The following is a 16,509-nucleotide window of genomic DNA, read 5'->3' as shown; positions in this document are numbered from 1 at the left end:
TTACATCCGGTCGGCCGGTCACATATGGTCTAGTCGCAGGAGTTCAAATATTTCAACTTATCCGCATCTCAAATCGGATCTGAATTTTCCGCATACAGAGATTATCGGAACTCCACGTAGCTTCCAGAGTACTCTCAATTGGAAATGAATGACTTCCAGTCTGTCGCTTTTCATTTGTCGTGTGCAGTGGAAAGGCGGGTTTAGTTCTGTATATCTTCGATTAAGTTTTTAAATTTTTGTTTATCATAATAAAAAGAATTCATTCTGTCAGATGTGTCTAGAGTGTGTGTTAGTGAGGTTTCTTTAGAACTTTCTTTCTTTAGTTTTCTTTTCAGTTTTAGAAATGTTTCTTATGCAGCATGGTTGCAGTTATTTAATGAAAATTACAGTAACACATTATTATGAAAAACATCAAACTTTCCAATAGCTAGATCTTATTTAAAAACATTTAAAATTTTACTATTTTTTTTTTTATACGTTTTTTTTAAATGGCAAAGCTACGTTTTGAGAAGGCTTTTTATCGTTTGTAGTGTCATGACCTATTAGAAATCCTTCTAATATACTGACCTGGTGCTCTTACTGTCAGTGCTAAATCTAATTGAGGTGTTTAATTTATTTTTAACCATGATACTTACATAATTCCAGGATGAATTATCATTATTAAAAAAATTGCATCTTCACATACCCATCATTTGTACATTGTACAAAGAAAAATGCATATGCTTGCTTCCATTCACCGCTAGCACATTATTGCCGTCTTATATTTGTAACCTTTTATCATATTATACTTGTGGCTATAGTAGAAGAAATTCTTATAAATTACATTTAATTGTTCTTAGAGTACGTACAGAGTTTGGTAAAATCTCTAAATATTTAAAAAAGAAATTTTCTTAGTATTACCTGGAAGAATCATGTGTATGTTTCGTGAAAACTTTAAAATGTTATATTTAATTTTGTATCTGAAACCATTTGTGCTGCCATTTTGGCCAGGACCCCCCACTAGAAGAGATGGTTCTCTATAGGAAACTCCTTTCAAAATAAAGGATAAAGAAATTAATTAATAAAAAGTAAAAAAAAAAACTGCTTTTATTTCAACAAGCCAACGTTATAAATGTCTTTACAGTCACTTGGATCAGTTTAATGTGTCCTGTTGATTAAAGGTTTAATGGAGATAGCTTTATTATTAGCATAATCATGATTTATTCACTCCTATTTTTGTTCTGTGTTCCTGTGATTCACTGCGTTTGTCCTGCAGAAACTGTCCCCGTGGGTGGGCCTGAGGAAGTTCAACGTGTCATACTGGGGCTGGGAGGACGAGTCTCCATTCACAAACACCTCTCTGCAGTGGCTGCCCGGAGAGCCCAATGATTCAGGTTTCTGTGCTTACCTGGAAAGAGCTCAGGTCTCTGGCCTCCGGGCTAATCCATGCACCGCCAACACAGACGGCCTCATCTGTGAGAAACCAGTCGGTTAGTCTCCTATTCCCTTTACTTTTCAGTGGAAAAAAGCCTAGATGATGGATAAGAATTACTTTTTTTTTTTTTTTTAAAGTAACGTCATACATGTTTCCTCACTTGCAGTGAGCCCAAATCAGAATGCCCGGCCATGTAAGACCCCATGCTCCCTTCGCACCACCTGTGATAACTGCACCAGCCAGGCCATGGAGTGCATGTGGTGTGGAAGCACCAAACGCTGCGTGGACTCCAATGCCTACGTCATCTCCTTCCCTTACGGCCAGTGTCTGGAGTGGCAGACAGCAGACTGTTTGTGTAAGTCTTTTTGCTTGCATCAATGGCCATTAATAGTTCTAAGAACCCCTAGAGTGTCTTGTTTTATTTATTTATTTATTTTTAGCATTGATTTTGGGGAGGGTACTGGAACCTGGAACCGAATGCAATAAAATCTATTGAGAACTGAGAATACTGCAGCAGTATTTAATTATTAAGAGGAAACACTTTAGAACAGAGAAGCCCAAACTGGGGCCTGCAGGCCAAAGTTGGCCCATGATAACCTTTGATTTGGCCTATCTGAGAATAAAGGGAGAATCATGGGGATGGTTTCGAAATTGTCAATTCAAATTTAATGTAACCCATTTTTTGTTTGTTTTATTGTTAAAAGCTAACTGAAATGAAATGTTTCAATTGAATGGTGTAAATAAGTCAGATTTTGTTTAAATGTACACATAGTCACCTAGAGACTTGGAGATTGGCGAGCAAATCAAGTCAAAGGCGGATTCTGCTTGGTTAATGTATCCAGCATTGAACTTCACTGTGTTAAATGTTTATTTTAAATTGTTTATTTTAATAGCAATAATTTCAAAAGTTACACTGTATTAGTAAATATGATTTAAAGTAATTATTTATTTTTAGTTTGAAATATGAAGTAAATTAAGAAATAACCCATGACTAGGCCAACACATGCAGAAATTGCAGAAATCTGCAGAATTCCCATCTAGTCATATTTATTTACTTGTGTAAATGTGTGTAAAATAAAATTTATTTAGTTTTTATATTAATTTCAGTTATTGTATTAATTAATATGAAAATGTTTATTTTCTTTATTTACAATATAGTTTGTAAAGTAATGTTTTCTGCCTTTTAGTACATATTTGTGATAATCCCAAAATCATTTCGCATAAATCTGCAGACTTACAAAATTCTCCACAGAAATAGCAAAACATGTCTACAGATTCTGTTTGGCCCTATCCATGGCTACATTAACAAAATATAGTCTGGTATTTTTACCTTCGGCCCTCGGCTCTGGATGATATTAGTTTTTTGGCCCTTTGGCACAGATTTGACAACAATAGCACATAGTTAATGTTGGTTAATACAAAGCGAGTTAACATGAACTAACGTTATTTAACATGAATAACATTAACAAATGTAAACAAAGATCAATAAATACCACAATACTTGTACTTCTAATTGTTCATGTTAGTAAATAAATTAACTAACATTAATAATGAAGCATTATTTTAAAGTGTAACCATTAAAAGTATTAAAAAGTGAATCCAAAAAGTTTGGGGTGAAAAACCCTAAATACTTTATTTTTTTAATTTTTTTGTAGGTTACATGAGATTCAAGAATTTTTTATTTATTTTTTGAGTCAGTTAAACTTAATGCAATGAAATGACATGTTATGCTCACCTAATTCACCTAAAATTTAAATTGTGAAAGTTCATTATAGCAGTGTTTTGGGCATTTGTGCTTATTTGATAGTGGAACATTTGGTTGTTTGAAAGGAAACCATGGGTTACAGAAGCTGTTTCTTCATAAACTCTTAGCCTTATTTCTTGCAAGGCTTGAATGTGTGTAGATTTTGCTCTGTGGAGCCTTTTCGGAGAAGAATACAACCAATCAGCGGCTGTCAGAGTTGTGTGGGTTCTTCATCTCTATCAGATCTGTTGTTTCATCCCATTAGCTGAACTGCTTGGCCTCTGATCCGCCTGTAATGTGCAATTAGTGTTTCAATTTGTCTGACTAAGCATTCGCTCTTCCCTCTTGGCTGTTCAAGAATGGATTCTTATGGCACACGTCGACGCGCTAAGTGATAGAAACTTTAAGGACAACACGATTGTGAACAACATAATTGGCTGGAAATCCGTCTCCAGAGAATCTTTCAAAATAAGAAGCCTTGAAATCTCTCAAATACCTTAATGTTTCACTTTTTTGATGTCTCAGTTGAAATGTTACTTGTTTGCTGTGCTTTGATTTGGTACACAGCTGTGTACATATCTTGCGTTGTATTTGTCCTTCAGACTCGAGGCTTTAAGTGCTCATAATGTCTTATTTGAGCTTATCATATGTTGATCTAAGTGTATAGGTGGCACACGGACTCTTTCCGCCATGTGTTCTGTTTTTATGACAGCTCGAGACGTACTGATAGAACTTCCATTATGCTCAGTCTGATGGAAAATGAATTAAAAGCTCTCTGCCAGAAGGAGGTGGTACGATTCTGCAAATCTGTCTAGCTAGGAAACCTTTTTGTCACCAAAATGTATCTCTCGGTCCAGGTGATGGTTACTTAACGTTTCAACGGCTCCAGCGTAAGCCCGGGCCTGTGTCTGTGCCATTTTAAAGATCTATTTCTGCTTTATGTTTTTTTTTTTCCCGCTCTGTTTTTCTTCCTTTTCTCTTCAGGGTGCTTTGTCTCTGTCGGAGCATGCCTGGATGAGTTTGACTCACACTTGTGAAGGTGTGTGTTTTTGCACAGCAGTGATTTGCACCGGGATGTGGGGAGCTTGTGTGTGTCGAGCCCCATATTGTAACCGTCTGATATATTTCCTCTTAAATCTGGCGTCTGGTGCCACTGCTCGGGTGGGCTGAAGGTCGTTTGTTTACTGTGGGTTTGTGCCGTGTCCTTGTCACACTGCCGGAGATCAACTGTTTGACTTGTTTCTCATCTCTCGTTTTCTCTGTCTTTCTCTATAATTGCTGGCCAATGTAGCTGGTTGATGTATTATAAATAAGTGTTTAAGGTGCAGTGAAATCATTTTTAGTAAATCTGCATATTTCTTTGTAAAAAATATATATATATATTCATTAAGAAAAAGCAGGGTGGGAGTTTTATGCAATTACAGCATTTTTAAACACTTTTAATAAGCCTGTTACAATTTACGACCTTTAAAAGGATCTTAAATCTGAGCTGAAAAATCATAGTCATGACATTAAATATTGCACTCGCTTCTAAACATGTAGATCTTCCTTAGTATTTTTTCCATTATAAATATCTAAAAACGCACACAAGATACATGTACTTGAAATGCAAAATAAATAGTAATATTTTTTGTGATTTCACTAAAAAGTAGAATGTTTTAAAGGGCGAAGCAAGATATGTGGATATGAAGATTTGTAAAGACAATCTTTTTTAATTGGTAACAAATTCACCAATTGATCATTTACATTTTACATTACATCTACAATATGGTATACTTTTATCTAAAGTAATTGTCAATGGAGGACAATTGAACCATCAAAGCAAAGTTTAACAAGTCTAAAAAAGAAGTCATAGCAATGTTTTTAAAGTTTTTAAACTATTTATTTTTTTGTAAAATGAATGAATGAAGAGTTCAGATACAAAAACCTTTAAGTGCCATCTGAATTTTTTTTGAAAATAAATTGAATTCTCAGCCTCCTTTGTTTATGTTGAAATTTTTCACTTTAAAGACCAGGAAAAGGACTTATTCTTTGCCATAAAAGTGATATTATCGGAAACCGATGCAAACACTGGGAGAACCTGCAAACTCCACACAGAAACGGCAGTTGGTCCAGCTGGGACTCAAACCAGCGATCTTTTTGCTGTGGGGTGACAGTGCTAACCACCGAGCCACCGTGCCATCCCTTTTTAAAATTTATTTAATTATAATAATAGTAATAATAATAAGAATAATAAAACAAATTATTATGTTAACATAATATGTTATTATGTTTATGTTAATTAAAAATTAACATGTAACAATAAGCAAATACACTGAAGAATATTTTGGGCAAAAAACAAAACAAGTAAAAACAAAAAAAAGAAAAGAATAAAAACACTAGTACAATCTTACATACAGAAAGTGCTGGCAGCTAGCTCTCTGCAACTCTCACATGGTCACCCACTGAAGTTAAGCAGGGCTGTGCCTGGTCAGTACCTGGATAGGAGACTACATGGGAAAGCTAGGTTGCTTGAAGTGGGGTTAGTGAAGCCAGCAAGGTGTTCAACCTGCGGTCTGTGTGGGTACTAATGCCCCAGTATATTGATGGGGACTCTATACTGCTCTGTGAGTGCCGTCTTTCGGATGAGACGTTAAACCGAGGTCCTTGTCATTAAAATTCCAAATAGGGGTTTAACCCCGCATCCTGGCCAAATTTGACCTCTGGCCTCCTAACCCTCCCCATATCATAATTGGCTTCATCAGTCTGTCTCCTCTCCACCAATTAGCTGGTGTGAGGTGTGCAGTCTGGCACAATATGGCTGCCGTTGCATCACCCAGTTGAATGCTGCAAACTGGTGATGGATGAGGAGATTCCCCCCAAAAATGTGTAAAGCGCTTTGAGTGTCCAGAAAAGCGCAATATAAATGTAAAGAATTATTTTTAATTATTAATATAAAAAAATGTATGGTCTACAGGTCTACAATGTGCTGACAAGAACTAGTATTCAGTACCAAGCTGGGAGTAGGGGGTGGGGACTTAGTCAGAAAGAACAGGGTCAAGTTGAAGATTCTGTACATGTTTGCGAATTAGTTCCCACATTTTAATGAAAATAGTGCCAGTTCGGTGAAGAGAGTACCTAATTTTCTTTAATTTCATAAAATAGAAAAGATTTTTTATCCAACAAGTTTGAGAGGGAGGGTAAGGGCTCTTTAGTTCAGAAGAGATAACCGCTTGGCCAGAAGGGTTAAGAAGGCTACAAAGTCTGCAAAATGTGAGGGTAAAGTATGGCCGGGCGGGAGAACCCCCCAAAAAACAATAATTGGACAAGATGGAATATCAACAGTGGTAATAGCAGACAATGAGAGGAAATGTTGTCTCCAAAAGGAAAGCAGGGAAAAACAGGACCAGAACATATGAATCAGAGTAGCTAAACCGGAATGACACCAGTTGCACTCAGGGTCAAGTTAGCCGTTTCTTGACAATAGCCCAGATGTACTAGTCACTTGTTGCAATACACAAACTTCTGAATGGCATCTCTTTTCAATTGTAATCTGCCAGTCAATTTAGGTTTGTGAACAGACAGCGATCACTGTTTAAATCAGCAGGATTAATTTTTTTTTGTCCCAGAGTAGTTGTCTCATCTGTTCTCAACGTGGAACCCTTCTAGACATCTCCTCACCCCTAAACAAATGGTTTTTATTGCAAGCTGAATGAAATCATACGCTGCAGTTGAGGATCTGTCAGCTCCTGCAGTTGAGGATCTATGAACTCCTGCCAGCATAATGACTAACTTTGTGCTTTTTCACTGTTATTGCTGCCATGGTGTTGACCCTGAACACACTTTATGTGTAATGCTTGCTGTTGTCTGGTCTGAGATCCTAAGAGATGTGATTTGGCTGCCGGGGAGGTGGATCAAACCGAAAGAGGTTGACGCATATGGCTCTGATGTGCTCTTTAGGGAGAGTGAACTTTCTGCTGGTATTTGAGAGCGTATTACTCAGTCAGTGAAGTGATATGCCCTGTGAGAGCTTAAAATGATCATTTTAAGCATTTCTTTGTTGTTTCTCATTTGTGTATTTCTTTGCTCCAAACGTGTGGCTATTTTTGTTGTTTGTTGTTGTTTCCTCCAATCTCAATATCTTGCCTTGTTTGAAATTTATATTATGGACAAAATTCATCTTCATATGCTACACTTGTGCATCTGTTGGGTTTTATCTTGCATGTGGATGGATTATGACTGTATCTTAAACTGAATCTAGGATGCAAAGTAAATCTCTGATGTGTATGTAGAGTTTCAACTCAAAATACCCCACAATTAATCAGTGTTGGGCTTGCTACTTGAAAATGTAGTGAGCTAAGTAAACTATTTACAATATTGCTCAACTACACTAAAAGCTACCCTCTGAGAAATGTAGCAAGCTAAGCTAAAAGCTACTTGACAAAAATCTAAGCTAGTTTTGCGATTTTCATTTTTAAATCGAAGCAACATAAATTCAAGTCAATCTTATGTTAGTGATCAATAAAACGGTCAATGAAAGATTCGAGGCATAGTCGTTCAGTTCAACTATTTACTGCAAATAACATGCTGTATCAAACAGAAACAATTTATAATATATAACAGCAAAAACAAAAAATCCAATAAAACCAGGTGTTACACATTTAAAATACTATAGTAATTTATAGTAAAGGGAAATATTTAGGAATAAGCATTATATTGAATATATATTTGCAACTCTTCATTAATGAATTACACTACATAATGTAGTATCATTAGTAACTTCCTTGAGCCAATTGTAATGACTATAATATACTTTGGTCTTTACTACAGTAAACTATATATATAACTGCTCTCCCTCAGTCATCTTTCCATTAAGCAAATTTATTGTGTTAGCCTAATTGGTGGTTGGCGTCTCCGACCAGAGTGAGAGGTGGTAGTAACACACCAAAACGTTTGTTGTTGACCACCGTAACACAGGTAGAAGAAGAAATAGTCATTCTCGCCATCATATGAAATTCACAGCTCTGTGAGTGTCGGTGCCATCACTTTTTGATTTGCGATCAGTAAATGTAGCTTGTGTGGACACATCTGCGCTACATGACTGAAAAAATAGCTTCACTACTGAAAAACTATTTGATTTTTAGAAAGTAGCGATGGTACCACTACGCTTCTGAGAAATGTAGTTAAGCTAGTGGTGACGCTGCTGCCCAACACTGCAAAAAAATGTTTTATAACTCTTTGAATGTGCCCCTTTTAGGCTTTGATCCAAATTGTGCCGTTTTGGTGACTGCCACTTTAAATTCAAATTAGATTGTACTCCTTTTTAAAAGAGGGCGGAGCTACAAATGCTTGCATGTCAGCATAGTGGCATGTTCAAAAACAAGACTTTCTATGCAATGTCCTATGCTAATGAGCGAGAGATTGTCACTAAATATGCAGGGCTTTTCCCCTCTGATGACATGTAGAAAGAGGGAATGTCAATCAAAGTGTTTCTGCTGACATAGCATTTTCTGCAAAAATAAAGTGAATACTTTTTTTCCCTTACCATTAGAAGCTGGTTATACTCCAACGGTTGCCAAACAATTGTGTTGAAATCTCCTTTAAAGTGATTTTTGTATAATAGAGTAAAATAACTTACTGGCAAAAGCTCACTTTTCCTAATGCGTAAAATTCTTTGAAGAAAATCCGAAATACCCATAATCTTCAGAAAAGTTCTGATGATATTTTATTTTTAGATTATAAGTAATGCATATTTAATACCAGCACAGCTACTATGTTTACATCATTAAAACTAAACACATGCTGTAATTCCTGCTGTTCTATAATCACCACCTACCGGCAGAGATTGAAGTGGCTTTTAATCCACACTCTTTGTTATTTTTGATATGTACAAGTATGTATATGTAACATCATTTCACAAAGCTGAAGTGAAACCATTACGTTGTATTTTTCTGGATGTATACAGATAATAAATTCTAATTCTGTTTTTTATTTATTTATTTATTTTTATCAAAAAAGAGAGTTAAATCAACTTAAATGCTTGTCATTCAGAGATACTTTCAACCAAGATTATTTCATCACTACCTTTTTCCTCATCTGTGTTTACTGTATGTCTTTGCAGCTCAGAATTGCTCTGGTTTGCGTACATGCGGCCTGTGTCTGGAACAGCCTGACTGTGGATGGTGTGGAGACCCCAGTAACACCGGCCGAGGGCAGTGCATGGAGGGTTCGTATCGCGGACCCATGAAGAGCCCCTCCAGACACAGTCAAGACATGGTGCTGGAGACGGGGCTCTGTCCAAAAGAGAGAGGCTTTGAGTGGGCCTTCATCCAGTGTCCTGGTAAAAACTTTTACAGTCAAACAATCACTTGCAAACTTGACCTTTAAAGAGCACGGTTTTGTTTTGCCAGGGGTTTTCAAACTGCTGTTCAGGGATGTCCGGGGGGCACAACATGGTGCTACTTGTTCTGAAAACAAATATTTAAATTTGTTATATAAATTATATATTATATTTTCTTTTTAGGACTGTTATTGGTAATGCTTTATTTAAAGAAATTGCCGTTGTATTATTTATTGATTCAAATAGACCTAAGTCATTCTGTTATCTCAGCAGTAGGTCTTCAACTAAAGAAAGAGAAACAAAGTTGTTTAGATTTGTAGCCAAATTAGAGTGAGATAAATGATTTTATACAGATGGCAGCATAATTGTTTCATTAAAATCATGCTAAAATCTATTGACTTACAATCTTTTTTGTTTTATTTGCCAATGGGAACAGTTCAAAAATGTAAAGAAGTATTCAATTGATCTGAATATCCTTTTAGACTTTGGCTTGGAACAGACTCTTATGTTTTAAAACAGTGGTGCCCAATCTTAAAAAACACGAAAGAAAACGCCTCCCGGAGTTTGAAGTCATCCACCCGTGAAACGTTCACTATCCCACGTTCTGAAATGATTCCTCACAGCTAACGTAAACAAACTGTAGCGGCAATTTTGCACACTGTTTTGGAATTTCCCCGCGGTCATTTGAATTGTCGCATGGATTGCGTCATTAAATTTGGAGCTCCTATTGGTTCTTATTGGTTCTTATTGGTTCTTATTGGTTCCTATTGGTTAGCTGTTGTCACACTGCAGGAAAGTGTCTGAAATATTCTGACACTGCCAGAACTTCATCGGAGGAAAAATCTAATCGCAACGGGCACTAAGTGGCTTTGAACATGTCAAACTAATAATCAAAGATAACCGATTTTAGCCTTGGATTTCAGGAATCTTTCAGGATTTACCAAATTTCTCTCAGTTGACAAAATCGTGGAGAAAATCTCACAGTGCAAGTAGGGCTTTACCTTAACGTACCTGCACAGATGTTTCTTGAAGCCTAGTAAGAGCTTGATTAGCTAGGCCAGGTGTGTCTAATTCAGTTACGATTATCATGCCATCGATTTGGTTTAATTCTATATCTTGGTTCATCACGGTGCTTTCCATATTTTACTTTACAGCTCAAGAATTATTGTATTAAAAAAGTACAATTTGTAAATACATTTTCTTTGTATTTGTAATACAATTTTGTCCTTTAATACAAGCAGTCAGATATATGAACTGTACCTTTATTTTAAACGTATCAAACAAAACTACATGGGCAGAACAACATGAGTATTTAAAGCAAATAAACAAATGTAAATGTTCTCCCGCCAATTTGAGCGTTATCAAGCGAGTTGTTAAATGCTAATGATTGGTCATGCGCTAAACAAAAATGGCTGCAATTGCCTCTAACACTCCGTCGCAGTTCTTCGATGAGTGATGCTGATAAACTGCATCGGTGATCACAGCAAATCCATGATGGACACTGTGTACTCGCTCTGTAACTTTCTCGCAACTGGATCCAGAAGTATCGCTGTAACAGCTGAGAGGAGAGGAAACGTCTCACCAGAAGGTCAAAGATTCACAGTGAGAGAGAGAGAGAGAGAAAGAGAGAGAGAGAGAAAGAATGAAAGAAAGGAAGAGAGACAGAGAGAGAAATGGCGTTTACAGCTTTCATTTCTCCACAGCAGTGTAATAGGGGCTTCTGCGTTAACTTCAGTGTCGAAGACTGTCCAGTAAACCCACATGCAATAAATTGTGCTGAGTTTCTGTGTTTTTAAATATTTGGTGCATTTTAATTTCTTGCACCCACCTTCCTTGCCATAGTAAGCTACCACAATATAGTGCATATCAGATGAATGACGTCAGTATGTAATAACTGGTTAGGATCTATTACTGAACCGATACCAAATTGTTGCATCTAATGACACCCCTAATATTAACATATACTAATTAGTTGTTCAAATAAATAATAATAGCAATTAATTAATTAATTAATTAAATTAAAATAAATAAATTGATTGAGTGAATAGGTTTTTTTAGCATAGAAATATACAGCTACCTTCATATTTAAGTTGTATTTGGTGGTCCCTTGCAAGGGAGTTTGAATACCCTTGAGCTTTAATTTTTTTAATAAATATAAAATATTCTTGACTCAGTTTTATAAAATAGCTGTTTGTTTAAAAATAACAATAATAATCATCATTTTTGCAACCTTTATTTCCTAGCATGCCAGTGCAATGGCCACAGCACATGTGTGAACGTTAGCATGTGTGAGCAGTGCCGTAACCTCACCACCGGCCTTCATTGTGAAACATGCTTGCCTGGATACTATGGAGACCCTACCAATGGTGGAAAGTGCCAAGGTGAGAATATTTGCCTCTGCTTTTAACAACGCATTTTTATACTCCATTCAACTTAATAGAGAAAATAAAATGATGTGAAAAGAGTGTAAAGGTCAAAGAGGTGCTTGCACTGCCATAGGTGAGAGGTAAAATCACACCTAGACACACACTTACAATTTTTCCCCCTCTTGCCCTGGAGATTGTTGGGTTACATCATAATGATGTGAAAAGATATGCTGTCCAAGACCATTATGCTCACAGAATTTTTAACACTAAAAGCTACCAATCATAAAACGTGCTAGTTCACAATTGTGTGCTTTTTAGAAACCATAAAACATCTTTTTATGTTTTATTTAGAGTTTGAAAATGGAATTGTTGTGTTCCTAGATGTTGACGTTTTGCCCAAGGCCTCTTTTACTTTAATACTTGATGTCATGTCAGTTCAAAAACTGTGCCCTGCAAACATTAGGCGCTATCATATTTCCCATATTCTTGAGAAATATGATATTCATATTCCTTCTTAAAAGCCGGCTAACCTACAAAAGATGTTCTTACACACATCAGCATAGAGCTTTGAAATACGACCTACAGGATGCTGGGATTTAGAGACAGCATAGAAATGCTCTTATACGTGCTGTCATGTATGTTTAACTTGGCGGACAAAAGCATGTCAGGGGCTGGTGATCTGCAGTGATGTTAGTGCAGTGTGTAGAATTAAAGCTTATTTTAGATATAATTATAGTCCACTGCTCAAAAATAAGCAGAAATTGATTTTTTGTTGGAATAAAAGGGTTTGGCACTTAAAGCTAGTGTTTTTTTTTGTCAGTGGCAAAACTAGTGCTCCCAAACTGAGTCATGTAAATTGAAGGGTAATGACCTGGCTTCTTTGAATTAATAAATAAATTAATTAATTATCAATTAATAATTAATTAATAATCATTAATTAATAATTAATTAATAATAATAATTAATAAAATAAATTTAATATAAGCTACTGTTTTCAAACTTATATTATAAACAAATTTAAAATGACAAATGCAGAAGTTTCATGAATGCAGTGCATCCGGAAAGAATTCATAGCGCTACACCTTTTTCCACATTTTTTTTTTTTATGTTACAGCCTTATTCCAAAATAGATTAAAATAATTTATTTCCTCAAGATTCTACACACAATACCCCATAATGAAAATGTGAAAAAAGATGTGAAAAGTGACAATGTGAAAAACCTGAAAAATCACATGTTCATTAGTATTCACAGCCTTTGCCGTGAAGCTCTCAATTGCGCTCGGGTGCATTCTGTTTCCACTGATCATTCTTCAGATGTTTCAGCAGCTTTATTGAAGTTCACCAGTGGTAAATTCAGTTGATTGGACATGATTTGAAAAGGCATACACCTGTCTATATAAGGTCCCAGGGTTGACAGTGCATGTCAAAGCACAAACCAAGCATGAAGACAAAGGAATTTTCTGTAAACCTCTCCCTTTCTATAAACCTTTTAATTTATTCAGTTTTTAAATATATTTTGCTAATATTATGGTGAAATAGTAATATTAAAATGTTCATATGGTTTATGTACAATACTGCTTGTAAAGTAATATTTTCTGTCTTTTTGTAGATGTATTATATGAAAGACTTGCTTTGTAAACCAAATAATTGGATTTTATTGGATTTGCATTGTAAACATTAAATAAAAGTAAAAATGTATTATTCTTTATTTCATATATTACGTTTTAATTATGATATTTTCAAAATCATTCTGCATAAATCTGCAGACTTTTTACGTAATTCTCAGCAGAAATAGGAATAAAATGTCTGCAGATTCTGACTGGCTTCTAATAAAAAAAAAATTAAATTTTTTATTAATCAAAAATATTGAAAAAAGGTATGCTTTCATGTCAGTGAAATTTTATATTCAGATGATTCAATCTCATATAAAGATGCATCAAATAAAAATATGTTTGTAAAAATATAGTTTGAATTCCATCATTGATGTACCCTGTAACCCAGGGGTGGGCAAACTCGGTCCTGGAGGCCCGGTGTCCTGCACAGTTTAGCTCCAACATTAATCAAATACACCTGAACATGCTAATCAGTGTCTTTACGATACTAGAAATCTATAAGCAGGTGTGTTTGATTATAATTGGAGCTAAATTGTGCAGGACACCGGCCCTCCAGGACCGAGTTTGCAAACCCCTGCTGTAACCTGATGCTCTCATATAATGTAATGCAGCCAAAATCACTTTTCTGAGAACAAATTGTGGGATCTCACTGTCAACTTTTTTGACCTGAAGTTTGTCTGATGGATGTACTGAATACCAAGTCTGTTTAGTAAATAGTGTTTGTAAATTTTGTCTTAAGTGTAGTGCTATATGGAGTCATAGAAGTGTCCCAGAATTGCTCTGTTTCAACAGGAGATTAAAAAATGAGTCAATTCTGTACTTTCAAGCTTAAGTTGCAGAATGCACAGTTTCTGTTATTATATTATATACAAACTGCTGTTAATAAGATGTCTTGTTCAGTTCTCATACTTTTCTCTTCAGTTAATTATTGTTCATCTTTATACATTTCTCATCCACCATTTAAACCATTCTCACCTTTTCCTCCTCCAGCCTGTAAATGTAATGGCCATGCCAACATGTGCCATGAGCTGACGGGCAAATGCTTCTGCACTACCAAGGGCATCAAAGGTGACCAGTGCCAGCTGTAAGTACCTCTAGTGGACACACACTTTTACTTACACTTGCGGTCAGATTTAATAAAAGAGGACTGAACCACTTTATAAAAAAATAAAAAATAAAAAAAGTAATTTTATAGATTATTGTCATTAATCAGAAATATTTAATGATAATTAATTATATTTGTATTTATTGTGTACATTTCAATTACATATAATTTTTGTCATAGTTTTTTGCCCATTTTTTTTACTTAACGTGCTATTTAAAAAAAATTATATATATATATTTTTTTTTTTTTTATTGGTTGCATAAATGTGCAATACATATTTGTTAACTCGCGGGATGGTAACACGTGCAACTACACATACCTACAGTCATATTTTGCCAAAGAAGCAAAATGATAGAAGAGTATTGCTGGTCACAGTTTGACGCAGAAAGGTTGATTCCAAATCAGCGCTAATGCTGATTGCCTCTGTCCTGAACCCACGTCATAAACACTTCTGTTTATTTGCACAATTGAAGAAAGAAACAGCAAAACAAAACAGTCTGTAATGTGCTCTGCTGTGGAAACATGCTGGCTACAAGTCAGAGCATCGGGATTTTCTCTCTATCAGAGCGCGCTTCGGCACCGCTAGGAACACAACAAATAGGCTATAGTTTTGATGATTTTGTGTACAACCAACAAACCAACCTTTTTTCTATTTGAAAAATTAGTTATTAATAGTTCTTAGAAAATATCTGTTAAACAAAATATCTATTTTTAATATAGCCTACATAATCTACGAATCAAACAAATCCAAAAATTTTCTTAATTTTTGCATAATGAAAACTGTGCATCAAACTGAGGCTTTCATTTTATAGCTTAAAAAACATGTATGCTAATTAGTGCATCATATGTAAACAACAAAATTGTTAGATGCTACAGTAGCTTATACGTCACAAAAAGTCAATATATGAGCCTTGTCATTGTCTTTTATCACACGCAGTGCGCACACATGAACTGCGAGTTTAAGAGGAAATAAAAGTACACGAGCTTTAAGGTAAAATCAGATGCTCAAGACATAATCTTTCAAATAATTACTTCTATTAAAAATGTTGACAGAGGTTTATTATGTAAGATTAACAGCGGAGCTTTAATTAAATGCATATTTTCTGTGGAGTGATTGATTTGAGGTAGCCTGCTAAATTTGTTTGACGGAAGAAAGAAAACATGATTGAGAAAAAACAGCTGGTTCTCAAAAAGAATTCAGTCAGTGTTTTCGTTTTGTAATCTAAATGTGTCATTTAAATGAAAAATATCTAAGGCATGAATATTTGTTTTATTCTCTTTAGTTACTTTATTCTTTTTTTTTGTATGCTGTTGAAAACACTGTAGGGGTCCGTTCTTTGTATGTGGATTACTCAACTAGCTGGATTTGGTTCATGACTGTTTGATAGTGTAAGAATCAGCTCTTTGGTTTAAATCATGTTTAAACTGGGGATTCGAATCAAAGATTCGAACATGATTCACATAGAATTATTTAAAGCTTACACTTAACTTAAATATTTGTCCAGCAAATAGAACGTTTAGTGTAAAGCAATTCTGTATTATATTATTACGTGGCCAACAATAACAATATAAAAACAGTATCTAATTATTTAATGAGCAAGGTAGCATTATCTGAAGCTGACGCATTAACTTATAAAGCACACAACACACCAACACGGATCTTAAAACGAAACAAAAGTTTATAGCTACTCTATAACACAAAGTACTAATCTACGTAAAACAAACAAACGCACATACATACACACACGCACAAGCAGTTTGAGGAGAGTTTTGACTGAGTGGATTTAACTTCTAGCCTTTGCTAAGTTCTTAGCATTGCAACCTGAGAAAAACCATAAAAGCAGAGAATTTCGCTATTCTTTACTACTTAAACATAATTCACACCAGAGTCAGCAATGGATAGAAACCTTGTTTGTGCTACTTGCGTTCTGATGTAATTTGGTTTCCT

At 35.3% G+C, this 16,509-nt stretch overlaps 1 protein-coding gene across 1 annotated transcript in view; it reads left to right on the top strand.

Annotated features, from left to right (window-relative positions):
* Positions 1 to 16,509, top strand: part of atrnl1b (attractin-like 1b) — a 172,790-nt gene that overhangs the window by 55,388 nt on the left and 100,893 nt on the right. Inside the window, exons 16-20 of the mRNA XM_692563.11 lie at positions 1,256 to 1,469; positions 1,581 to 1,769; positions 9,259 to 9,477; positions 11,721 to 11,858; positions 14,447 to 14,540. Of these exons, the coding sequence (XP_697655.5) occupies positions 1,256 to 1,469; positions 1,581 to 1,769; positions 9,259 to 9,477; positions 11,721 to 11,858; positions 14,447 to 14,540 (854 nt within the window). The remainder of the gene's footprint in view (positions 1 to 1,255; positions 1,470 to 1,580; positions 1,770 to 9,258; positions 9,478 to 11,720; positions 11,859 to 14,446; positions 14,541 to 16,509) is intronic.

Source organism: Danio rerio, chromosome 12 (assembly GCF_049306965.1).
Source record: "Danio rerio strain Tuebingen ecotype United States chromosome 12, GRCz12tu, whole genome shotgun sequence".
NCBI lineage: Eukaryota > Metazoa > Chordata > Actinopteri > Cypriniformes > Danionidae > Danio > Danio rerio.
This window is presented reverse-complemented; position numbering and strand designations above follow the sequence as displayed.